Source organism: Colossoma macropomum, unplaced genomic scaffold (genome assembly GCF_904425465.1).
Source record: "Colossoma macropomum unplaced genomic scaffold, Colossoma_macropomum, whole genome shotgun sequence".
In the NCBI taxonomy this organism is placed as follows: domain Eukaryota; kingdom Metazoa; phylum Chordata; class Actinopteri; order Characiformes; family Serrasalmidae; genus Colossoma; species Colossoma macropomum.
Genome location: NW_023494793.1, coordinates 1,463,736 through 1,490,543, shown reverse-complemented (window position 1 = coordinate 1,490,543; position 26,808 = coordinate 1,463,736). Strand labels below are relative to the sequence as shown.

Sequence of the window (26,808 nt, the reverse complement as noted above, 5' to 3'; positions counted from 1 at the left end):
TTGTTTTCATGAGATAATGAGTTAATTATCTTGTGATTTTGTTATCTTGAGATCACATGATGACTCATTATCTAAAGAAAACAGCTTTGTTGTCTTGAGATCGCCTGACAATTATCTTGTTGTCTAAAGAAAACAGGTTTGTTACCTTGAGATCACATGATAATTAACTTGTTATCTTAAGTAAACAACTTTATTTTGAGATCACATGATAATTACCTCGTTATCACAAGAAAACAAATTTGTTATCTTGAGATCACATGATAAATAACTTGTTATCTTAAGAAAACAACTTTATTATGAGATCACATGATAATTAACTCGTATCACAAGATAACAACTTTGTTATCTTGAGATCACATGATAATTATAATATAGTCTTAAAAAGGATGGTTCTTCAAGTGTTCTTTAGTAAACAAAATGGTTCTATGTAGAACCACGAAAACTCAAAGAACCCTTTGCATGATTAAAGGGTTCTTTGCATGATGAAAGTGTTCTTAGATTGATGGAGAATGTGCTGTAGATGGTTCAAGCTTTATGTCGTAACCACAGAAAAACCCTTTTTGGTGCTGTAGAGAGACACATTCTCCATCAATCTGGAGAACCATTTCACAATGCAAAGAACCCTTTAATCATGTAAAGGGTTCTTTGAGTGTTCGTGGTTCTACATAGAACCATTTTCTTTGTTGTTTGTGAACAGGGCACTACGAGGCTTTTCAGAAACCACCCATTTCATGAAATGGTTCGTACACTCTGTTAAAAAATGACCTATTATTGTGGTCATTTGTACCTAAACACTGCCCGTCTGTCTCAAACGCTTCAGTCAGGGAGCTCCGCTTCACTCCGGCTCCAGCTGAGTAATCTTTCGGTGTTACCTCACTCTCTTCTAAGCGCCTCCGGGGCATCTTGGCACATCCTGTTCTGTGGCTAATGTTCAGGTGTGTGATTAGGTTTGTGGGTTTGCCACAGTGTTTAACTGTCTCTCAACATTCAACACTCACCATACTTGGCCATTTGTTTACCGGTGTGAAATCATTCCAAACAACACTTCCTTTTCTGTCTGCCACTGCAGATTTACTACACACCATCCTCCCGTGAGTTTTGGAGCGAATGTGTGACTGGCAGCCTGCACTACCTTTTCAATGTGTCTGTGTGTGTGAAAGCAGAGGAAGAAGGTAGAAGGAAAGGTAGTTCCTATACGACACCATTATTTATTATTTATTTTCTTTTTTGTTACAGCAGTTAGCCACTCTTTTGCGTAGTTTTTCTTCAGTATTTCCTGGTTCCGATTTAGCAGCACAGCAGATGGACAAAGAAACCGGTCTCACGAGTCCACACCTGTTGGTATTTGTAACTAACTAGAGCTGCAGCACTGCTCTGCCTCAGGGTGGCGCTGTAGCAGACTGGATCACCCAGTTGGTCCTTCATAGCCTAGAAACTGTAACTCTGCCCAGATTCCTCTGAAAAGCTTTACAATGAGCTGCAGCAGATCTGTAAATCTGAAAACTCGCCCAGTTTCCCAAGAGTTTGGAGTGAAGAGTGACTGTTCCTCATTTCTCACACTGAAGACAGAAGAGGAGACGAGGAAGATCTCAGTTAGTGTGAGGAAGAGCGCAGAACCGCACTAGAACAGAGACTCTACAGAAGAGGAGACGAGGAAGATCTCAGTTAATGTGAGGAAGAGCGCAGAACCGCACTAGAACAGAGACTCTACAGAAGAGGAGACGAGGAAGATCTCAGTTAATGTGAGGAAGAGCGCAGAACCGCGCTAGAACAGAGACTCTACAGAAGAGGAGACGAGGAAGATCTCAGTTAATGTGAGGAAGAGCGCAGAACCGCACTAGAACAGAGACTCTACAGAAGAGGAGACGAGGAAGATCTCAGTTACTGTGAGGAAGTAACTGAACAGAGACTCTACAGAAGAACAGCTGATAAAACAAACATTTACTGACATTAAAGCATCAGCGCCGCTATGGAGAGAGAGTTAGCAGGGACCCCCGAATACCAGGGGGGGATTTCACACACTGCATGAGAACCGTTTGGCTCTAGAGTGGAAAAGAGGCCGTTGTGCCTCACAAAATACTCTCATAGATTCATAGATTCATTCACTTCATAGATCTGTTTCTCATTGTTACTCTAAAAGGCCTCTAACAGTCGGTTATCATTCACTCTTTCAAAAATGGGGCTTCAAGGGTTCTTTAGTAAAGAAAATAGTTCTATACAGTTACCCAACCCTAAAAGAACCCTTTGCATGATTAATGGGTTCTTTGGATTGATGGAAAATGTGCATGAATGTGCTATAAATGGTTCTATATAGAACCTTTTCAAAAGGGGTTCTATGTAGCAGCCAAAAGGGTTCTTCTATTGTCACTGTGTCAAGCTTGTAACAATAGAAGAACCCTTTTGGGTGCTATATAGAATGGTTTTCAAAAAGGTTCCATATAGGACCACCTACACACTGCAAACAGTGGTCTCTTGTCAAGTGAAATGATCTTAAGTCTAGTTGATAAATCTAACATTTTTCATATTTTGAGATGGTTGTGCACTTATTATAAAATTATCTAGCTTATTTCTGGATATTTTTTCCTTTTCTAAGTAATTTTATTAAGCGAAATTCTCTCACTGTACTGGCAGATAGTGTTGCTGGTTTCAAGCTCATTTCTTAACACAAGCAAAACTATCTGCCACTACAGTGAGATCATTTTACTTAATAAAATTGCTTAAAACAACTTAAAAAATGTTTGGAAATAAGTTAAAAATCTAAAAATAACCTTCAGCGATCTCACCAGGAGAAATATTGGATATACAACTAGATTTGAGATCATTTCACTTGTCAAGAGACTATTTTTTGTTGTGTAGCACATTCTCCATCAGTCTGAAGAACCCGTTAATCATGCAAAGGGTTCTTTCAGCGTTTATGGTTCTATTTAGAACCATTTTATTTACTAAAGAACCCTTGAAGCACCACTTTTAAAGAGTGTTGGTTAATCTAAATACGTCTGTCCAATGACAGGCTGTTTTTTTCTGTATAATTACTCTTGTATCTTAATTCTTTATGCTTTATTGATATTACTCATGTTCTTGTTCTGCTATTTGGTGTTGACCAGAGCAGGATGGGTTCCCCTTTGGCTCCTCTCGAGGTTTCTTCCTGTCGCTCTTACTGAGATTTTCTTGCCATTGTTGCTCGCGGTGACTATCTCTGGGGTTGGATCTGGATTGTCTGCAATCCTGCTTAGTGACAACGCCTGTTTAACACAGCGCTATGTAAAGATGTCTTGACTTGACTGAACTTGTTCAGGAACAACCCATCCAGAGAAATAAGGAGTGTTTAATGTGTGTATATATATATGTATATATATATATCACCCTCTGCATCACTGCTTCATTTGTAGGTGTGAGGCTTGGCTTTCAGATCCAGACATGGCCAATCAGAAGAAACTCTGTTGTTACTGCACCTTGAGTCTGTTGCTGTTTGTTTTACTTATTATAATCATCAGTATTACTGTAAACCATTCAAACAGAGCTGTTGTCAGTCCATATAGAGCTGTGGTTGCTGCTGATTCCAGACTGTGCTCAGAGGTCGGACGGTGAGTGTTGCTCTTTGTGCTGTTTTTATTTCTCATTTGCCATCAATTTAAATGTGTCTTGCTGTCGGTTTCTCAGAGACATCCTAAAGGAAGGCGGCTCGGCAGCAGATGCTGCAATAGCTGCCCTGTTATGTACCTCAGTCGTAAACCCACAGAGCACGGGCATCGGAGGAGGATCTGTTTTCACTATAATGTCAAAAAACGGTGAGGAGGACTGAGAAATACTCATATTTATTCACCTGACGGCAAAAAACACTAGAAATTTGTGAGCTGTGTCATTTTTAAATACATGTTTAGGCTGTTATGTTTTAGTAAGTGTATCAATATCCATTTCCATTTTGATAAACTTTTGACGTCTGCAGGAATCTTTCCACCAGTGAAAGTCTGATCAGATAATATAATTTTATGCATTTTTAGGTACAGTGAAAATCATCAACTCCAGAGAGACGGTTCCAAAGACTTTCAGACCAAACCTTTCATCAGATTGTACATGCAGTCAAACAGGTAAAACACTGTTGATCACTGGAAGTACAGAAAAAAAAATACTACTAATAATAATAATAAGACCTACTATGCTGTTTTTAATGTTGTCTAAAAAAGTTACACACAAATGCAATTTTACTATTGTTAAGTGTTCAGGTAGAGTGCATATATATATATACAATATATATATATATCGCTGTTGTCAGAAGAAAACCTTGTATCTCCAAAATGGTAACTTTACAGGAGAAGGAAAAACATACTTTACTTTTAATTTAAGTCAATAAAACCAAATGTTTTTCCAAGTAATTTTAGGTCGTTTCTTTTGGTTCATTCATCATGAAATTTACACCCAATGTAAAGGACCATGGGTACTTTCAAATTATGTCAAAAACTGAAAAAATGGAGACAAAAATGGAGATACGAGGTTTTGTTCCGACAACAGCGATACATGTATGTATATATATATATATATATATATATATATATATATAATAGTATATATAGTATGCTGTTTAGGAAATAAGAATGACAAGAATTTATGGAATGAAAGATGAAAATCTGACTATATGGAATTGACCTCACTATTATCTCCTCACTACATAGGATTGCTGCTACTAGATTTTGTGCTCGCTCAGTCATAGCGACGCACTGCCGTCCACATTGGTTAATATCACACATCAAAAAAACAAGCTGGTGCAAGTGCCTTGATGTCAGATTTCATTCCATATTTCACTCCAGTTTTTGGTGTATATATATATATATATATATATATATATATATATATATATATATCTATACATGTATATATGTATAGTTTTATTATACACTTCTATATTTTAAGAATAACTCCAGTTAATAAAGGAAATTACTCAAGTAAGAGTAAATAAGGTGCTTACTGGAAAACTACTTCAGTAATTACTTTGTGTTATTTTTTTATACATCTGCGATCACAATCTGAAAATATTTCTGAGTTGATTTGGCTGCAAACTGTACAAAGTATACTGAGGCAAAATATAATATTATACACAAAAAAGTACATTTTAAGTGCTGAGACTGACCAGTTTGTTTCTGTCAGGGTTTGCAATAAACTCCATGCATTTCATGATTAGATGATTATATAAGGCTTCTTTTTCCAAGGCTGTGCACATTATTAAATTAAGTCTATTTTTATGTGGCTTAAAAGAAATAAAATATAAATAAAGATGATTTGATTAGGATTCAAATAACAGAGAGATAACTCAGTTAATAATGTCATTTTTTGTGACAGTCCTGCTGCCCTTTAGCTCCTTGAAAATTACACATAGACGTCAGTCTCTACAGACAGTAAACACATTCACTGTTACCTGTATAGAACATTTCTACCATTTATGTCATTAAAATCATCAACAGCAGCAGCAGCAGTTTATCCAGCACTGATTTTCCTTACTTTGATACACTTCTTGGGTAATCCGAATAATCACTTCACACAGAATCAGACATTTATTTATACTTCATTTGACAGTTAAACAGCCTCTCACAGTTACAGACACACACAGGCAGAGAGAGAGAGAGAGAGAGAGAGAGAGAGAGAGAGAGAGAGATGTAAGATAAGATCAAGGAGTAAATCCATCTTTGTAAATGTGTTTTAGGTAGGTGACAGTCCAGATGCAGCAAGTTCAAAGTTTTCTTCTACAGCTGATGGTTTGTTTTTGTTTGGTAATACCTGCTTTGTTCATCTGCAGTGGGAGCGCAACTAATGACCTTCACACTTCACGTACAGTATTATCAGATTACTATTTAGACACGTATGTACAGGCAAGGAAGGGCAAGTTTATTAATATACCACCTTTCATACACTGCAGTCATTCAAAGCGCTTTACAGATGTTAAAATACGAAGATAATTTCTATTAAAACTTACAAAGTAACAAATTGAAGGAAAAAGGAAATTAATGCATTATTAAAACAATGGTTTTAAAAGAGAATACATTAATTTGAAATTAAAAATCAACTTAAAAATTAAATTTGAATAAAAAGTGCTATTAAATTCCAGAAGTGCGGTCAAGCTAACAGTGTTTAAGCTGAGCTGAAAGCTGCTAAAACACGAATGTTTTCAGGCTGGTTTAAAGTGTCCAGTGTCGTCCAGCTCTTCTAATGCTCTCTGTCCAGTGGGTCCATCTAAGAGCAGCACAGTATCTAAACGCTGCCTCTCCATGTTTAGTCTTCACCTTCAGCAGGACTGACTGACCAGTTCCTAAAGATCTGAGAGTTCAGCTCAGCTCAAATCGCTGCTGTAGATCAGATAAATACGCTGCTGATGCTGATTTAGTGTATGTGCTTTGACACAAGTGGAAAATACCTCTGCTGTGAGAAGGTAATGTTTAAATTAAGTCGACATGTCGTGACTGGCCTTTGCATTCTGTGGGTTATGAAAGCCTTATATATGAGTCTTGTCATGTTTCTACCCACAGAATGCCTCCCTATCAGCGTAGCATTGGAGGTAAACGGCCATATATGGCTGTGATGTGGGAACTCTTGTCTAATAGGTTTCCCATAAGCTGTACACAGTGATTCCGTCACGCTCAGGTTTGTTTTTCACGTTCAGTTGTTTGTTTATACGCCATAACAAGGTTCTACCGTACGAGTTGCCAGAGATCAATCCAGTCTATCCTCCACTTTTCCCTCATCTGGTTTTAGCTGGGATGAGGCTGTCACTTTCCCTGCCAGCCAGACCTCAGGTTCAGTGAAACATCAGCTCAGCTTCTCCTCCACCCTCATCTACAGCCCATCATACTCACCTTCCCATCACACTCACCAATCAACAAATTAGTTAAAGCTGATGAACATTAAAGCTACAGTGATGAACTAGTGAACAAAGCTCCCCTAACATCTGTAGTAACATCACTAATTAAATTAATGAGCGCCCCATGAGCTGCTGCTCCCCTAGTTAGCCCTTTAGCACAAACTGCTCCCCTAGTTAGCTCTTTAGTGGACACTGCTAGGCTAGTTAGCCCGTTAGTGGACACTGCTAGGCTAGTTAGCCCTTTAGCACAAACTGCTCCCCTAGTAAGCCCTTTAGTGGACACTGCTAGGCTAGTTAGCCCGTTAGTGGACACTGCTAGGCTAGTTAGCCCTTTAGCACAAACTGCTCCCCTAGTCAGCCCTTTAGCACAAACTGCTCCCCTAGTCAGCCCTTTAGCACAAACTGCTCCCCTAGTTAGCCCTTTAGCACAAACTGCTCCCCTAGTTAGCCCTTTAGCACAAACTGCTCCCCTAGTCAGCCCTTTAGCACAAACTGCTCCCCTAGTTAGCCCTTTAGCACAAACTGCTCCCCTAGTCAGCCCTTTAGCACAAACTGCTCCCCTAGTTAGCCCTTTAGTGGACACTGCTCCCCTAGTTAGCTCTTTAGCACAAACTGCTCCCCTAGTCAGCCCTTTAGCACAAACTGCTCCCCTAGTTAGCCCTTTAGCGACAACTGCTAGCTAGTTAGCCCTTTAGCACAAACTGCTCCCCTAGTAAGCCCTTTAGTGGACACTGCTAGGCTAGTTAGCCCGTTAGTGGACACTGCTAGGCTAGTTAGCCTGTTAGTGGACACTGCTAGGCTAGTTAACCCGTTAGTGGACACTGCTCCCCTAGTTAGCCCTTTAGCACAAATTGCTCCCCTAGTAAGCCCTTTAGTGGACACTGCTAGGCTAGTTAGCCCATTAGTGGACACTGCTAGGCTAGTTAGCCTGTTAGTGGACACTGCTAGGCTAGTTAGCCCGTTAGCACAAACTGCTCCCCTAGTTAGCCCTTTAGTGGACACTGCTAGGCTAGTTAGCCCATTAGCACAAACGTCTCCCCTAGTTAGCCCTTTAGCACAAACTGCTCCCCTAGTTAGCCCTTTAGTGGACACTGCTAGGCTAGTTAGCCCTTTAGCACAAACTGCTCCCCTAGTTAGCCCTTTAGCACAAACTGCTCCCCTAGTTAGCCCGTTAGTGGACACTGCTAAGCTAGTTAGCCCATTAGCACAAACTGCTCCCCTAGTTAGCCCTTTAGCACAAACTGCTCCCCTAGTTAGCCATTTCATGACTCCTGTCATGTTGTGGGTCAAATTAAACCGTTTTTCAAAGTTTAAAAATACAGGAAAATATTTGTAATGATTTCTGGAGTCTGAAACCTTTTCTGCAGAACTTATGGCTCATTTAGTGTGATGTGAATTGAAATGGTCTGTCCTGTCCCTGTCAATCCCTCCCAATGTCTCTGTCCCAGTCACGGTCTTCCTCACTCTCCCTCTCTCTGTCCTGTCCCTATCTCTGTCCCTGTCTAATCCTTGCCATTGTATCTGTCCCACTCATGGTCTATCTCCAGCTCCCTTTCTGTCCTTTCCCACCTCTGTCCCTGTCAATCCCTGCCAATGTCTCTGTCCCAGCCATGGTCTTCCTCACTCTCCCTCTCTCTGTCCTGTCCCCGTCTCTGTCCCTGTCTAAAGTGGGGGCAGTCGTGGGCTGGAGGTTAGGGAACAAGTCCTGTGACCGGAAGGTTGCCAGCTCGATCCCCTGAGATGACAGTAGGTGACTGAAGTGCCTTTGAGCAAGGCACCTTACCCAGTCACAGGTGCTGTGGATAGGGCTGCCCACCGTTCCAGGCAAGTGTGCTCACTGCCCGCTAGTGTGTGTGTGTTCACTAGTGTGTATGTGGTGTTTCACTGCACGGATGGGTCAAATGCGGAGGTGAAATTTCCCAGTCCTCATCTCTGTTCCTGTGTCCATCCCTGTCATTGTCAAGTCCCTGTCCCTGTCCCAGTCATCATCTCCTTCCCTGTCCCTGTCTCTGTCCTGGCCTCATCACTGTCCCAGTCTAATCCTTGTTATGGTCTCTGTCCCAGTCACTGTCTCTCTCCCTCTCTCTGTCCTGCCCTCTTCTCTGTCCCAGTTTCCATCCCTGTCATTGGGCATTTTACGTCACAATATGCGCTTCCGACAAGAAGGCTGTCCCAATTCTTAGATATCTCAAACATGCTGCCTACTGAGGTCTCATTTTGGCCGAATATCGAGAGAGCATCGGATGTTTCCTCAGCCGCTGAGGCAATCCCACAATGCAGCGAGGCGCAAACTTTTGTTTGAAGATGGCAGAAGCGCTTCACCAAGCAGCGACGTCATCTTCAAATATAAGTTATTCTGATTTTCTGGGGTATTGAACTGTTTTCTGGTCATAAAGGTGCACAAATAACCTATACGTTCCGCGTTTGACCACAACTCTGGTCTATTTTGCTGTTTCATTCAGAGCAAATACAATTAAAATCGCTATATAAGCTGTCAGAGCAGATCCATGTTGGCTAAATGTGATTCTGACGGCTGAGGTCAGTAAACGCCGGTCTCGTGCAGTGGGCGGGAACCAGCGGCAACGTCACTGCTGTCTAACTAGAGCATCTCATTTATCTGTCTTATAAGGACAGATGACGGTTGGAACGCTGCCTACTTAGACAGCTGCCTATGTAGACAGCGGCTCACTAGGTTTTGAGACACACCCATTGTCTCTGTCCATGTACAGGCCCCTGTCCCTTACTTGATCTTGTCCTGGGTTTGTGTTCCAGGCCCCTCCTCTGTCCCCTCCATTGCAAAATATGGCTCCACCTCTGGGGTTGTTCTTGCACACAGACAGTACGTTGGGAAGGGGTTCTGTCACAGTTCCCCTGGTCAAGTTCGCCCTTTTCTCTCTCTTACCTAGTTTCAGCATCCTTGTTTCCCCCTAGCTCTGCCAGAAGTGCAGTACAGATGCAGGTTTTAAGATGGCTGTTACAACTGTTTAGCTTAGCTCTGCACTTTTTTTAGAAACAACATAAGAAATTACTGAATACTGAACATCGGTATGAGGCTAAATCATTACTTGTTAGCTACATTATCTATGTAACTTCAGTGCTAATATTAAAGAACTTCAGACACCAAACATGTATGATAATCAACTACATTGGGTTAACATTGAACTACCACTTTAAGCACTGCTCATGTTTGTTAGATTTTTCTCCTGCCTCACAAAATGTCTGTGCACAAGCTTGTTTCCATGCCATGTAACTTCATTAATGCAACTGAGTAAAAGCTCATTCTAAAGCCTCACAACATACATGTGCTCACCACTCTGTGATTTACAGAACGCTCTCTCTTTCTCTCTGTGTAGGAGGTATTAATTGGATGGGTGTTCCCGGTGAGATCCGTGGTTATGAGCGTGTTCACAGGCTGTACGGTCGTCTGCCCTGGTCCCGTCTGTTCCAGCCCACCATCCGCCTGGCCAGAGAGGGGGTCAAAATGTCCGAAATAGTTGCGCGTTATCTAGATAACATCAAAAATCGCGGTGCACGGTATTTCACAACACTGAATGATACACTGACATACTCACAAACGGGGGCACATAAAAACTCACTTAACCATAAAGCCACCAATACATTCAACTACATATACTTCTGTATATACGAACATGCATGTTGTGATAACATAAAAACTTCAGCAAGAATGTGATATTTAAGTAATTAGGCTATATAGAGTATTTACAGATATGCTCAAATCAGTAATGGTAACTGGGGTGGTTTTTCTTATGTGATCTCAGGAAATACAGAATGTATGTCCTGTATTCATAATATACTACGGTAGTATAATATAGTATAGTATAACAGCCCTACAGACCGTAGGTCACTCAGAAAAGGTCCAACTCCAGTAATCATGCTTGTGAAATTTCTCTCCCCCTTTGTATCTTTTTCTCAGTCAGTTGTTCGAGGACGAACAGGGAAGGATGCTGAAGGAAGGGGACACTATGAAATTTGAGAAACTTGCCGATACCCTGGAGGAGATAGCAGAGAATGGACCAGAAGAATTCTACACAGGAGAAATAGCCAAAAAGCTCTTCTGTGATATGCAGCGAGCAGGTGATAAAACGATGGGTTTGGATCAGTTTTTCTGCTTGACTTTGCAAATGGTGCCCCACACATATCTGTATTCTAGCATTGGCGTAGAGTAAGACACAGGGAGGCCATGATTCTGCTGCAAGAAGCGCTCTTATATCGAAACACCAGTAGAAAGGCACATAGAGAAGCACAAACCCACTGGGGTGGTCACCAGAAGCCACAAGCTTCATCCTTACGGTGACTCCATACACAAAAAACCCTCACCCCAGGCACAAGATAACCCAACCGAAACATACCCACAACTTAAACTAAAGCAACAATAACAACATAAACAACAATAAACAGTCCTTTTTAGACGGGTGTGAACCCACCATGAGCCTCCATGCTTCACGAGCCCCAGGAGGCAGTGCGAGCCAGTAGCCGGCCGCCACATAGCCCACCCTTTAGAGGTTGACTGTTTTGGTGACCCACTAACTCAGGCCATGTCCCTGGGCATGTGCAGTCCTGGCCAGCACACACAGCATAGGCCCTGTTGCGGAACTCCCCACGTGTCAACATGCTGTGTTCAGTCTGATGGCAGTAACAACAGCCCTTTTAAACAGGTTATATTCAGTGTCATTACTGCCAACGTTATGAGCTCTGTTTGAAATTTCAACCTCGACCAAAATAAGGATTCTAAACAAGATCCTCCTGACTCTGTTATGCTGCTTTTTTCAATTTTAACAAGAAATCGTGAAGGGAGTTCATCTTAACCAACTCCAGAGGAAGGCCAAACAACAGAGTATGGATGAAATCAGCCTTGTTGACTGTGTGGATCTATAAAAAGTCCCACACAAAGAGTGGAGTAATGATCTGGACATGCTAACGTACCTCCTGGTGTGTTTAAGTGCCAGTTCTTTGAGTAATTAATACATTTTTTAGGTCACTCAAAGCCCATATGCATTTCAAAAGTTCATATTTCACTCACTGACTGCTGTATTTTACTGAGCCACTGGCATATTTCACAAGTCAAAAACAGCATACCAGCATTCAAAACATAGCGTTGCTGTTGGGACAAAGTCTCGCAACTCCATTTTTGTTATTTTCATTTTTTCACATGATTTGAAATTGCCAGCTGCCATTTACATAGTTTCAAATTTGTCATGATGAATAGACCGATAGAAATGGCCCAGAACGACTTGTATCAATTAACTTCTCCATTGACTTTCATTACAAGTTAAGAAAGTTTTCTTCCTCTCCTGAAAAGTTATCTTTTTGGAGAAAGTTTTTGTTCCAGCACACTGCAAAAATGATATCTAGACAAGTGAAACTATCCTCCATCTAACCAATATATTTAATATTTCTCATTTTGGGATTGTTGTAACCTTATTGTAAGATTATTTAAGTTTACAGATATTTTTCCCTTGTTTAAAGTGACATTAGGTAGTGAAAATTATCTCAATATATTGGAAGATCATTTTCAAGCAAATTTCTTACAACAAGCAAAATCATCTGCCAATACAGTGAGATCATGTGACATACTAATGTCTAGAAATAAAATAAGTAATCTATTAAAAAGGCTACAACAATCTCAAAATGAGATACATTAGATAATTTTGGGGCGCTAATTGATGTCTTGGACCACCTGAATGTCTCAAACAAGCTCATTATGATGCTCAAATCCAGAATGAAGCTCACTGTTTATCAGCTTTAGTCTTTGGTGTTCTTAACTAACTAGAGCTGCAGCACTGCTCTGCCTCAGGGTGGCGCTGTAGCAGACTGGTTCACCCAGTTGGTCCTTCATAGCCTAGAAACTGTAACTCTGCCCGAATTCCTCTGAAAAACTTTACAATGAGCTGCAGCAGATCTGTAAATCTGAAAACTCGCCCAGTTTCCCAAGAGTTTGGAGTGAAGAGTGACTGTTCCTCATTTCTCACACTGAAGACAGAAGAGGAGACGAGGAAGATCTCAGTTACTGTGAGGAAGAGCACAGAACCGCACTAGAACAGAGACTCTACAGAAGAGGAGACGAGGAAGATCTCAGTTACTGTGAGGAGGAGCGCAGAACCGCACTAGAACAGAGACTCTACAGAAGAGGAGACGAGGAAGATCTCAGTTACTGTGAGGAAGAGCACAGAACCGCACTAGAACAGAGACTCTACAGAAGAGGAGACGAGGAAGATCTCAGTTACTGTGAGGAAGAGCGCAGAACCGCACTAGAACAGAGACTCTACAGAAGAGGAGACGAGGAAGATCTCAGTTACTGTGAGGAAGAGCGCAGAACCGCACTAGAACAGAGACTCTACAGAAGAGGAGACGAGGAAGATCTCAGTTACTGTGAGGAAGAGCGCAGAACCGCACTAGAACAGAGACTCTACAGAAGAACGATGGATAAAACAGACATTGTGTTACCATTGAAGCGTCAGCAGTCGATACCAGGGGGCATTTTGCACACTGACTATATCAGATATCACATTCCTTTATGGGCGGCACGGTGGCGCAGTGGGTAGCGCTGTCGCCTCACAGCAAGAATGGCCTGGGTTCGATTCTGTGTGGAGTTTGCCTGTTCTCCCCGTGTCTGTGTGGGTTTCCTCCGGGTACTCCGGTTTCCTCCCACAGTCCTAAAAACATGTATTCAGGCCAATTGGACGTGCTAAATTGCCCCTAGGTGTGAGTGTGTATGTCTGTCTGTCTGCCCTGCGATGGACTGGCGACCTGTCCAGGGTGTATCCTGCCTTCTGCCCAATGACAGCTGGGATAGGCTCCAGCACCCCACCGCGACCCAGAAGGATAAGCGGTTTAGTTGATGTATGTATAGATGATGTATGTACATTCCTTTATACAGTCCCTGATGAGTGCAGAGTGGATTCAGAGCCAGACTGAGATGCCGAATGTGTTACGGCAACATTGAACTCTCTGAACATGTTCCACCTTGTTTATCATCACGCCAGGCTTTCCACACAGCTGAGAAGATAACTGAAGCAGTGCACGTTCACGTTCACTGCAAGTTCAGAAGTCTCAGTTTGAGATCTCTGTAGTTACAGAATAGTTAGTCTTAGTATGTAAAAAGCCTGGAATTGTAAGGGTTTAGGCTTTAAATGATCTCATCAAATCATTACATAGATCAAGTACTTGAGAGAGCTTTTCCCTTCGATCTCTTTAAATGTTGAAGTAAGGGTAAACTTGCAGACAGCTTGGAGTTGGGGGGCGGTGGTTTCACCCACTACTAGGGACTCCCCAAATCACATGATACCACCAATGCTTGGAGGGCGAAGGCTAACACAGGCATCCTCTGAGTCCTGTGAAGCTCCACTGCATCTTTGCAAACTGCCGCCAATGCAATGTCATTGGACAGATGAACGTGTTTGGAGGAGAACACTAACCACCAGTTCTGTTACGTCAGCTAACAGGCACCTGCACTGGCTAACACTGCTCTGAGTGATGGGGGAGACGGGGGGCCATCCTGCCCACCCAGAGAGAGAGTGTGCTGTTGTGGACTATGGATGCTGTAGCATCAGCAGGGAACTCTGATGATAGAGCCAACACTTGGATAGTTGCACCTTTTACAGATAGAAGAGTCAGTATTGATCCTTTCAGCATTGACGGCTTCAAACAGCTGAAAAACATCGCCAAGCTTGTTTAGTTATTCTGTTTAAATCTGGACTGGCCAAAACCACCAGTAACAAACATCACATTTTGGGCTTGGCACATTTTTTGCACAGGAGTGTAATATTTTAATCACGCTACACTCTCAGAAATAAAGATATGAAACCATCACTGGGGCAGTTCCCCTCTTGTCACTGGGGTGGAACCCTCAAGGGTCCATCTCAGTACCTTTAGTCAGGGAACATAACTGAACCATAATCCACTGAAATGATATGTTCTAAGCTGTACTGACTCCACACACCCCGTCTCGTCTCCAGGCTTTTATTTTACTGTTCTGTTTTAAAACATTCGGTTATGAAAAGGTACAAATACGAACTTTTCACCTGGAAAAACTTATTTAAGGTTCACAATCAGACCTTAGAACCACTGTTGGAGCTTTGAGGGAACATTTACATTGTTTTTACCTTGATGAACTAAAAATGTACCTGAACAGAACCTTTATTTCTAACAGTGTAGTACCTGTTTCAGCTCTTCAGCTCTCAGGCTACATCTGACAGCTCCACAAACCTGTGTGCTAAACTGTGTGTTATGTTGTGTGATTAAGGTGGTAGTATCACTCTGGAGGATCTGAGATCAGTTGAGGTGTCTGAGTTGGAACCCTGGAAAGTGTCTCTGGGCGATTATACCATGTACTTCCCCCCTCCGCCTTCAGGGGCCTCAGTGGTCAGCTTCATCCTCAATGTTATGGAAGGTGAGAGAACTGTGTTACTAACTGATCTGATTTTCAGTTGATGGACTGATGATTTTCACCAGACAGTTCTATTTTGTCTGAAGTATTGTCACGGTGATGTTCTGTGTGTTCTCCAGGCTACAACCTAAATCCAGCCTCTCTAGAAGGAAAAGAGCGTGTGCTGACCTACCATCGCTACGTAGAGGCCTCTAAATTTGCTAATGCACAGAGGAAGTTAATGAAAGACCCCAGATTCAACAATGTAACGGTAGGTCCTTGGATGAGATGCCTGATTTATTTACACACGGAACTATACAGTAATGTGTTTCTCAATGTAACATTACATTGTCAAGCAATATTGACCTCTGTCACAGAAACTTCATATGTTTTTCTCCTTCATATCTCCTTCTCTCACAGCAACATAACATTTTTCACAAATTTGTATCACAGAAACAAATGTTATCTTGACCTGTTAGATCTTAACTTAGGACAAAAAGATAAGACGTTTCTGTAATTGTGTTTCAGCAGCGTGCAAATTTGTCATAATAGCAAATGTTAGTTACTGTAAGTTAATTTACAGCATCATAATCTCCAGTTAAAGCATCTTAACATAGTCGATTGAAGTCAACAATCGGCTATCATGTTGTTTCCTAGTAACCAACCATGAACACACAGCTGAAGTAAAACCAGACAGCTTCTGTTACTGATGTTAAAAAGGTCAAACACAGCTAAAGTGTGATAAACTGTAAGTAGTGAATACTGTGAGAGTGCCCCCTGCTGTTTATCAGAGCGTCGCCGCTCCCCAGTTTCAGTCTCCATTTCCCAAACGCTTTAGCCGAGCGCGCTAACGTTACTCCTCCTAATAAACAGACACACGTTCAGCTCCGTCTCCTCATTATTCACCACCATCACTGTAATATTTCATCATCAACATTAACACACGAAGGTGATCAGAGGGGCGGTGGAGATCGAGTCTGCAGCGTCTGAGATCTTTAAAACGCAGAGTTAGAAAAGAAAATCATCTCACAGTGAAAGCAGCGTTTTACAGTAGAAATAAATGGAGCTCATTATGCTGGTAGTGAACTATGCTGCTGACTCAGCTGCCTAAAAACCATAGAAACGGACCTTAAACAGAAGTGAGGACCCTGTTGGGGTTCATCCTAAAGTTAGGACAGGATTTAGGAGGTTTAGTCTAGTTAGGATGTTTGTGTGATGCTGTTTTCTTATCTGGAGTTCATGATGAGATTATGAAGTTAGGAACTGTTATACTGGAACAGCTTCTGTCCGAAATTCACTCACTGCTGAAGTCGTCATGGAGGCTGAACAGATTTCAGTGTTAAGATGTTACTGTAATCAGACCCTCATGCTGATGCTCATCTGCTTTAATGTATACTAAAATTGTCTATTTCATGATCAAACTCTGGGTTTTCTGTCTGACTGATCAAAAGTGGTTCACTGATCACGTTTGCTGATGTCCTGTTGTTTAAACCCATCCTCAGTGCTGGACACTATCACCAGCTTGCGTGCCTCTGTGTGTGTTGAACAGAAGGCATATGCTATAACTAGAAAGGAGTTTGCTGACCGCATTAGGAAGAAGATCACAGATGACCAAACCCACGATGCCCAGTACTACAGCGTCGCTCCTGAAGTGGACACACAGGGCACCTCTCATGTGTCTGTGCTGGACGAGGATGGCATGGCTGTGTCCGTCACCAGCTCCATCAACTACTTGTGAGCAGATCTACTCTATGGTGCAGTCTAGGCAATATATGAATGAACCTATTAGTGACCAGAGGCACTAATCATTACTGACCTTTATTCATTTTCCTGTCAGGTTTGGCTGTGCAGAGTTTTCGCCCCAGACAGGCGTCATCCTGAACAATCAACTTGCAGATTTTTGTGACAGAACCAACCAGACTCACACTGGTACGTTACCTGTCTATAGTATATATACCTGCTGCAGATGTTCCCATAAGACAGTGATGTCCATCCCTGATTTTTCCCAAAAAAAGTTTGTCGCTGCAGCACAGCTTTTCAGCTCGTCAGTCTTTTTCTTCTGCTGCTGCTCGTCCCTCTCTCCTCTCTCTCTGTTCCGTCTCTGCTCCTTTTAAAGGTGCACAAGCTGCCGTGAGCACCTGAGTGAAGAGGGAAAGAGAGGCTGCTGACCCTGTGGTCATCCTCCACTGACACACTTAAGCGTAACACCTGAAAATTATACATTATACTGTTATTAATTTTACCAGCTGTATCAGGCCTGTTTAAACTAGCTCCACCAGGTTTGTAAACACTGTTGTCCGCTGGCATTCATCAAACGTAGTAGTCACTCTCACAGCAATTTTTTTCTTTTTTCGTTTTACACAGCTTATCAAAAAAGTACTCTTTATTTTAAGACAAAAGGGGCAGGGGATCGAGCCCCTTACCCCTCCGATGCGCTCCTGTGCAATCCTTACACTCTGCAAGCTGTTCATGGCACTTACTGGTGTTACATCCGATTCAGTTCCCACTCAAACTCACGTTCCCCTTTTTAAATCGAACCATCAGCACCGCAATCACTGAAAAGAAATCAACGGCAAGCAACACTGGAACTACGGAAAGCGGGAAAAAGTCAGAGAAAGGCTGTACGGACGAAAGGTTGACACAATCAGACATTTAATGTTGACCTTTCCTGAACTGTTTCGCTTTCTGTAGTTCCAGTGTTGTCGTTGATGTCTGTTCAGTAAGTCGAGCCTGAGGGTCTGAGTTGTGAAGGGAAACGTCAATCGGATGCAACACCGGCAGCTTTATGGAGACTCGAAAGAATCCTCACCTAATCAGTCCAACACCTTTATTACAGACTGAGCTCAGATTAACTGGGTTATGTGCAGCTGGTACAGACAGCTGGCAGATCGCAGCCCTGTGAGGAGGTGCTGGGGGTGTTTAGCTCAGCGCAGTAACATCAGGGGGCGGTACCGTTGTTTGACTGATTTGCATGCTGTGATGTGTCATCATACTTTGGTACGTACATTGTACTTCTATAGCAGAGTTGAACCAGAGGGGGCGCTGCAGAGGTGCAACTGACCATGATAAAAATGATACTTTTACAGTTTGTAAAGATGTGTTCACATTTTAGGCAAAGCTGATATATTTTATTATTACAAAGCAGAGCATTTCAGCTGTTAATGAGAAAAAAGGTCTTAGGGTGGAACTACTCTTTAAGTTAAAATTAAAAGTTTAAACCGCCTTTTTTCCTACCCAGCAGTACTGCTTTATAAAAAAAGAACATTATAACCAGTTCTGCATTTTTCATTAATTGTGAATAACAGAAATTCATACCAAAACCTAAATATCATCTAGTTTAATGGAAAAGTGGTGGGCCCTGGCCATTTAAGGGGTTAAAGGGTTCTTTGCATGGTGAAATTGTTCTTCAGACTGATAATAAATGCGCTCTGTACATGGTTCTATACAGAACCTTTTTGAAAAGGGTTCTAGATAGCACCAAAAGGGTTCTGCTCTTGTTACAACTTGTCATTGTAACAATAGAAGAACGCTTTTTCATGATTGTTTCTGTTTGTTCTCTGTCGTGTTTTTGGTTTTGTGGCTCTTTGCTTACTTATATCTGTATCTCTGTATCTGTATCTGCTCTGATTTTAACCCAGACCTCAATAAACCTTCTACTAATTTGCATATGCACCCTCCCACCTTGCCTGCTTACATGTATAATGTCTTAGAGTCTTCATATACAGGTCACAGTGTGAACCTGCTTTAAATTTCAAAGCAATATTACATTATTGGTGATAATATCACAACAAGGTGTTAAGTATCAGTTACTGTAGTAACCCAGAAATTCCTTCTCTATTAAACACTGTATGCTTTTGTGTTTGTGTGTGTAGGTGAACGTCCTCCCTCCTCCATGGCTCCAATGATCCTTCGCTCCACAAAGACAGACGAAATTATAGTTATCGGAGCGTCAGGGGGCACCATGATCACCACCGGGGTGACCATGGTGAGTTCGGGTCCAGAAATGGGTTAATTACATTGATCTGTCGAGCAGAGCTATAAACTCTTACGCTGTAAAGTGTCGAGAACTGAGAGCTGTGGTGTATTTCTGATCAGTGAAGATGCTGTTGTGACCTATTCAGGCTCTCATGAACTACCTGTGGTTTGGAAAGAGTCTGAACGACTCCATCGCTGAAGCTGTTGTGTTCGTGGACGGCAGTAATGCGCTCAAGTTCGAGCCCAAGTTTGACAAGGTAAGAAAACCACTCACACTGCAACAAATGTGTCTTGTTAAGCAAAATTACCTTAAATATAGTTGAGAAATCCTGCTGAGATTGTTGTAAGCTTACTTTAGGATAATTTACCTTATTTCTAGACATTTTTACTTTAAATAACTTTATTAAGTTAAAAAATCTAACTATATTGGAAGATAATTTTGCTTGTTTTAAGAAATTATCTGCCAGTATAGTAGGATAATTTTATTCAAAAAATGACCTAAAACAAGTAAGAAAATTCAGGAAAAAAGCTAGATAATCTTAAAATAAGTGCACAACCATGTCAAATGGCAAATGTTAGATATATTGACTAGATTTCACATCATTTCACTTGACTAGATACCATTTTTTGCAGTGCAGCTTGATTCACAGTTCTTGCCTGCGAATGTTGATGACTGTGTTCATTCTCTCTCTTACAGGAAGTCAAAGAGGCGCTTAAAAAGCTTAAAAACACAGTTAAGTACACCAAGCGCTTCTATAATGTGGTCAACGCTATATCAAAGCATAACGGCACCATCTACGCTTATTCAGATGCTCGGAAGCTGGGCGTGGCTGCTGGCTACTGATCCATTCCTTCTTTCCAAGTACAAGTGCTCTAACTTTGGCATTTTTTTTTTGTTGAAGTAAATCATGTGTTTTGAACAATAAAGTTTTGGGGAAAATAATTCTTTTCTTTCAATTCTGACCAAAAAAGCACAAGTAAAAGCTGTGTGTATAAACTCTTATTTGTGTTTGTGAGACTGGACACTTTCCACAGACTCAGAGCTTCAAGTGAATTTCCCAAATATTGCTATTATATCTGAAATCAGAAGTTCTTTGCTATGTAATGATTTTGTGTGATACTGTATACCAGCAATGAACACTTGGGTCACATGACTTGGTCTCCCAGGGGTGGCACCACACTTCGAAAAGTGGTTTAACATTGTTTAAAAAAAAAGTGGCTGAGTGATGAAATGCAATTAGACCAATGACTAAAATTGCATTTCATGTCTTGCTAATGACTGTCTTTATAAACCTACTGAGAGGTGGGTAGTAAATAATTACATTACTAAAATATTGATGGATTTACTCTCCTGAGTATTCTTTTAGTACTTAGTACTTTATTTTTGTAGTATTTTTGAGTACCTTAACTTCTGATAAAGTACAGTATATTAGTGAGTTACGGAATCTTTTTACTCAGTTACATTTTAGCCATTCACATTTAGATTTTAATATGTGTTTAATGTCACTTTGTTTCGATATTTGTAGTGATATTTCTACTGCTTTGTGATTGGTTACATCTCTGACTTTGTATTTTAGACCAAAAGAATCCAAAAAAAAGAAGAACAGAGTCACACAGTCTCCAGTTCCTGTGCTGATAAATGCTGGATGTAGTAGAGGTTCCACTGCAGGACAGAGTACTGAAGTAGATTTTCAACCTGCTACGTTTGTATTTCCACTCACTGGTTTGGGGAAGGTTCTTTACTTGTGTAAATATTTTATGCAAGTATCAAAACTTTTATTTGAGTATCGATTTAGGCTGCTCTACCTTCCTCTTAACCTAATCATGAACAGTGTCAGTGTTAGTTTTGATGCTGCTTCAGTAGCTGCAGCCTCACATAGCAGGATTTGTTAGTGAACATCTCTGAAGAACATCAGGCTGTTTTAATGCCCAGTTCATTTTCTAAAGTCCGACCCACAGTTTGTTTTTTTGTGATAATGTATCTCTTTCCTTTGAGTCAGATGGTGGACTTGTAACCAACCAAAGGGGAGGAAAAAAAGAATATTGTTATAGCAGGTTTAATTTTTATACAAATATTTTTTCTTTTTTTTGTTTAGGCTAAGCTGCTAGCTAAAATGTGCCTATTTTTAAAAAAGTTACATGTTATATGGGTAATGCACGGTTTTATTTGTGAGCTTATGGGTGTTTCTTGGTTATCACTCTTGCGTTTATTTGGGCAATGTGTATTTTTTGGAGAAACTTGAAAAGAAATTGAAAAAAAAAATGTGAGAATGTACATTCAAAGTTTACTGTTTTGCACACTGCTTGATGTAGTTTTAAGCCAATGAAAGTTAAGTGACATCTGTATTGCAAGCTTTATTGTAATAATGAGTTTTGTGAGATGATTGGTCATGTAAAGGAGTCCAGTTGAAATGTGTACCAGACTTGCAGGGCACAGCAACACTTGTTGTGAACGTAGCATCGTGGCTGCTGGAGTTGCTTTGTTTGAGCTCCAAAATGCTTAATTTCACTCCTTCAGACTCTTTTACACTTCAACTCTGTGATGGGTGGAGGTTTTACAGGACTGCTCTTCTGTGCTCATGATGCTGGCTGCTTGCTGATGGCAGACGGCTGGACTGGTGAGGATTTCGTGTTCAGAAGGTTCCAAGAGGGGATGCCATTTTTTGACACTATTCAGGACTGGATACAGAACTAAAAGAAAAGCACCACTGGGCTACACATACATGTTAAACACTGAGTAATAACCAGATTAGCTTTATAGTGAACATTCAGTCTTTTAATTTACTGTTGAATTATCTTGTTCAATGAATGTAAACTCACTGATGCATTTTGCAACATTTTAATAAAAAAAAGAAAAAGTAACTTACTGTTACTGTACAGACTGGCCTGATACATTTTGACATTCAGACAGTGAGGTAGTATATATTGCTACCTGACCCACATAAAGCTCTCTGTTTCTTCTTTTGTTGTGTGGTTGAGGTTTTCCTTATATACTAGGTTACAGACTGTCAGGGCTTAAGTGGACTAAATTACACATGTGGTGTTTGTTTATTGATCAGACGTTTTGCAGGAATATAAGTGCTCTGTTACTCTCACATTCACCACCATGAAAACAGAGATGCTGATCATCTTTGTGAATACCAAATTAAGTTTAACCGATCAGGTCGCTGATGATGCCAAAAACATGCTCCACGATCAATATTCAAACACATATTATTATTTTATTGCTTGTCTCTCGTTGTTTACAGCATCTCGCAGTGCAGGAACGGTATGAGTGTCTGTAAAGAGTGAAGTGTTAAAGCGGCTGGTTGTGCAGACGGTACAGCAGAAACGCGCTCTGGTGCTGCCTGAATACGGGTGGAGTCGCATGTCAAAGCCGAACTGAAGGCAGGTCTGAAAGCGCCTCCCAGCTGAAATGGAGATTCTAATTGGCTCTGCCGCTCAGTTTTACTCTGGCTGTCTGTGCTGGTCAGTCCGTTTAGGGAAAGCAGAGGTTTTTATATGAACGTCCTGAAAATTGTTGGGTCAAATGCCCGCTCGCCACTGTGGTTCCGGCGGCCCTGTTTATAACCATGTGATTACAACATGTCGCTGCTGTCGGACCCTCATATCTCCAAAATGGTAACTTTACAGGAGAAGGAAAAAACCTACCTTACCATTTTTCGGGGGAAATAAAGTTAATGTTTATTGACATGACAAAGTTACATTTATATGAGAAAGTATTGCAGCAATTATATATATAATAAACTACATTACATGTATACATATATGACGGTGAGTAAAAGAAAAGGTTGTGTTTTGGTGGTCACTCACTGTCCTGGTGTGACTGACACTCACATATATATATCTGACTAGATATTTCTCTCAAGTTCAAGTTCATGTTTATTTTATTGAGATGACAAAATTACATTTAATAATGTAATAAAAGCTAAAAAAAAGAGAGATGTGAGGTTTTCTTTCGACAACAGTGGGAAACAGTTTAGGGAAAGCAGAGGTTTTTCTGTGGTGTCCTGAACTGAGAAAGTCGTGGGGCGTCGCCACAGTACTATCAAAAGTGGTGGGTCAAATGCTCTCTCGCCACCGTGGTTCCGGTGGCCCTGTGGACTCCAGTTTTGATGACTCAATTTGACAAAATAAAAAAAAACCTTACGACTCAACTTTGACTCATGCACCAGTGAACCAAGGACTTTGACTTGGACTCATGGAGAAACATAGAGAGAAGTCTGTCTGCGGACGGGACTCTCTACCGCTTATCCATCATGTAAATGACTTGTTTCCTGTTGAGGTGTATACCATGGATATAGTCATTCATTTGGAAAGGTAATAAGCTGTAATATTAATTTAATATTCTGAGTGGTATTTTAAAATGCTTTAAATTACACGAAAGCCTCAACAGCTAACTCTACTCTCAGCTGTCTGAGTGTTTAGTGTGTCACTCTTCACCTTTATTCCAGCTTCCATTCTTTTCAGGGGACTCACTTTCAGTTCCTCAAAGAATCTGCAGACACACCTCCAAAGTTCAGTCTTAGAAGCTGGTTGATCATTTTCTGAAGTAATCAAACACATTCAGTGGTGTTGAGGTCTGGACTCTGGGGTGGTCAGTCCATCGTTCAGCTTCTTTGTTTGATGTGTCCGTCTCCTTTTCTCAGTGAGGTTCTTCTTGACAGCTACACATCCTTTCAGACCCACAGCGCTGAGTCGTCTTCTCACAGTGGAAGGATGGACAGAAACACCTGTGGATGTTTTCAGATCTGAAGCAGCTTGATTTTCTCCTCTCTCTCAGAGATGAGAGCTTTAAGTGCTGTTTATCTGATGGGGGCAGTTTTGGGGTCTACCAGGTCTTCCAGGTGGTTGTTAGGAGCCTCATTTCTCTGTAGCTTTTAATCATTTTCTGAACTCCAGTTTTGGAAACTTCTGTATTTTTCACTTTGACTTTCTCCATCCTTATGCAGGTGGATTATGTTATATCAAATATACTCACAAATATCTCCTGAAAAAATGAATAAATTGTACTTAATGACAGTTTTAAATAAATAAATGAAGTTTCTTATAAGTTAAAACATTACTGACAAATTCGGTCTTTTATAATCTCAACAAACACATACTGAAGAATGTAGTACAGAAATATTGTGCTCTTTTTGTCATTCTGCAAACGGCAGTAGAAGCACATCTCGCTGCTCTATCTGAGCTCCAGGGCTCTCAGCTTTTGTTTGTTTCATGGAAAGAGACACTATTAATCAGAACTGTCAATTACACCTGGCATTTTTTTCTCTTTCCAAACGCAAATTGAATTGTTATTGACCAACGCGAAAGCACAGAGGCCGAATTCAAGGTGCACGGCAGGCACAATAATAACGAATACAATGCAGCTCATCAATGTTTCAGTGTTTGATTTAATGAAAAGACACAAAATCTTTCAAAACAAAAGTTTACAGCATAGCAACAGGCAACGTGTCAGGACAATGTGTGTTTAAAAAAATATATGCAAATGTATTTTTCAGGATGCACTGTACATATAAACATCCAACATCATTTCGACAACGGGCACATCATAATTCATACTGCTTTAGGCTTCGTGACAGAATGTTTTATGAGAAAGCGTAACTGAGTAGCTTGAGGACCATTTATTTACCTGCCAGGCACTTTAATACATTTAAGGCACGTAAAAAACTTAGAGTTCTTAGATTCTTAAACTTTTCTCAAAGAAGAATCTTTATTACTACAACAATCGGCCTGTCCAGACTCCGCCCACAGACGTGCTCTTAGTTTGGACGAGCTTTAAAGAGCGCAGTTAAAATTTCCCATTTTAAAAACGTACATTTACAGTCTTATTCATTTCTAATGATGATTCTGTGTATGACTGAAACGTCACACTGTTGAACGCGTTTTTTGGTGTGTTTAATTGCGCTAATGTTAGCATGGTGGCTAACTTGTTGTTGTGGTTCTCCTAGGCTACGTTCACATTACCAGGCTGAAGTGGCACAAATCTGATTTTTTGCCCTAATGTGACTCAGATGTGGTGTTTTCAGAGCTGTGTGGACACAAATCTGATCTCTTCAAATCTGACCTGAGCCACTGCACTGTGCCATCATTCAGCATTACCATGGCAGCAGCGCCGAACAGCAGTTAAAGCCTGTAAACGGTGGAAAAGCAGCTCATCTCACCTTTTTCACCTTCGTCTCGCTCTAATAATGAAGCTGAGAGCTGATCAGAGTTAATTATCTTCTCAGCGAAGCTCGTTCTGCTCGTTAGTTTGTGCTGATGATGAACGTGATTCATTCACGTGACGTTACTGAGTAGGATGAGCTCATTAGGGTCATTTCAGGATGCCGATTCATCACATTAATGACAGATTTGAATCACTTACCTAAACGAGCGTGAACCATCGAGTCAGAGAGATCAGATTTGACCAAAAAAATCGGATTTGAGCAACGAGGCTTGTAATGTGAACGTAGCCCTAGTTTTAATTAGATACTACAACACAGTCCAGCTCAGTAGCGTAGCGTTATTTTTAGGGATGATATCAGAATCATCTGTGTATCTCCCCTCAGGGAGGCCGGTTTAGATTTAAACAATAAACTGATATTTTATATTACATTTATATTTTTAATGTATTTACTGAACTCCAGAAGAGCAGAGTGTTTAGGTGACGCTGGAGTACTGCACTGAAATATCTCCATTTTCTTCATTTTACTGCATTTGTAGCCCTATAGAAATTGATAATATATTTCTCTGTAATGCTAAATTTCTACAGTTTATAAACGTTTATGTATCAACATCGGCAGATACGTACATTAAAATAGCCGATATTGGCATCTGCCCACAATTCCCGTATAAGTGCATCCCTGAAATCAGCGATTGCTACAGTTTCTCATTAGGTTGAATGAATAACCGACTCTAAATGTAGGTATTGTGATATAAACTGAGGCTGTTCTACAGTTTCTCATTAGGTTGAATGAATAACCGACTCTAAACGTGGGTATTGTGATATAAACTGAGTCTACAGTTTTTTTTTACCTGTGTTCTGTAAAGCTTGTCCAACCTCAGAATAGTAGCTTCGAAAGAACACCTTTGTGGGCGGAGCTTAGAGAAGTCAATTGGGTTTTGGGCTCAAACGCAGATCCTGCTGTACACAAAACTTATTTCAACAACAGTTACGTGACGTATGGGTTACCAGCTTTGGATGATATTGAAATCTACCAGTTTCAACCCAATAAAGATGCTTTGAAAATGAGGTACTGTGACAAGATTTTGCAAGTTTAACCCAGTATAAACACTGATCTAACACCAAAACCAACACTGAATGTTTAACCTACTTAAACTTAACCAGGTTATTTAACCGGAACACCATCACTATATTTTACATTCTAGGTCCTTTCCAGACCTGAATATAAAACATATTTGCCTGCTAATTACCTCATCAAAAAGATGTCCATTAATGGAGATTTTCATCGAGCTCCTGAAATGTCATGTGCTTCTAACTTTCATCATTTCACCCCTGAATTTGCATTAATTGTGCGTTATATGTACAACAATTAAGACTTTACATTGCGTTGGCAATGTATGTGATGAAATCTCTTTGGTTCAATTGTTGTATTTT

The 26,808-nt window shown here is 40.8% G+C and overlaps 1 protein-coding gene across 1 annotated transcript; it reads left to right on the top strand.

The window, feature by feature from the left end:
- Positions 1 to 3,216: 3,216 nt before the first annotated feature.
- Positions 3,217 to 22,074, top strand: LOC118813037 (glutathione hydrolase 5 proenzyme-like). The gene is made up of 12 exons (XM_036578171.1): positions 3,217 to 3,584; positions 3,661 to 3,788; positions 4,002 to 4,088; positions 10,201 to 10,381; positions 10,782 to 10,942; positions 15,111 to 15,257; positions 15,374 to 15,504; positions 16,783 to 16,967; positions 17,071 to 17,162; positions 19,106 to 19,218; positions 19,355 to 19,465; positions 19,906 to 22,074. Exons 1-12 carry the CDS (start codon positions 3,418 to 3,420, stop codon positions 20,050 to 20,052), a joined length of 1,650 nt encoding a protein of 549 aa, XP_036434064.1. The 5' UTR covers positions 3,217 to 3,417; the 3' UTR covers positions 20,053 to 22,074.
- Positions 22,075 to 26,808: the final 4,734 nt, after the last annotated feature.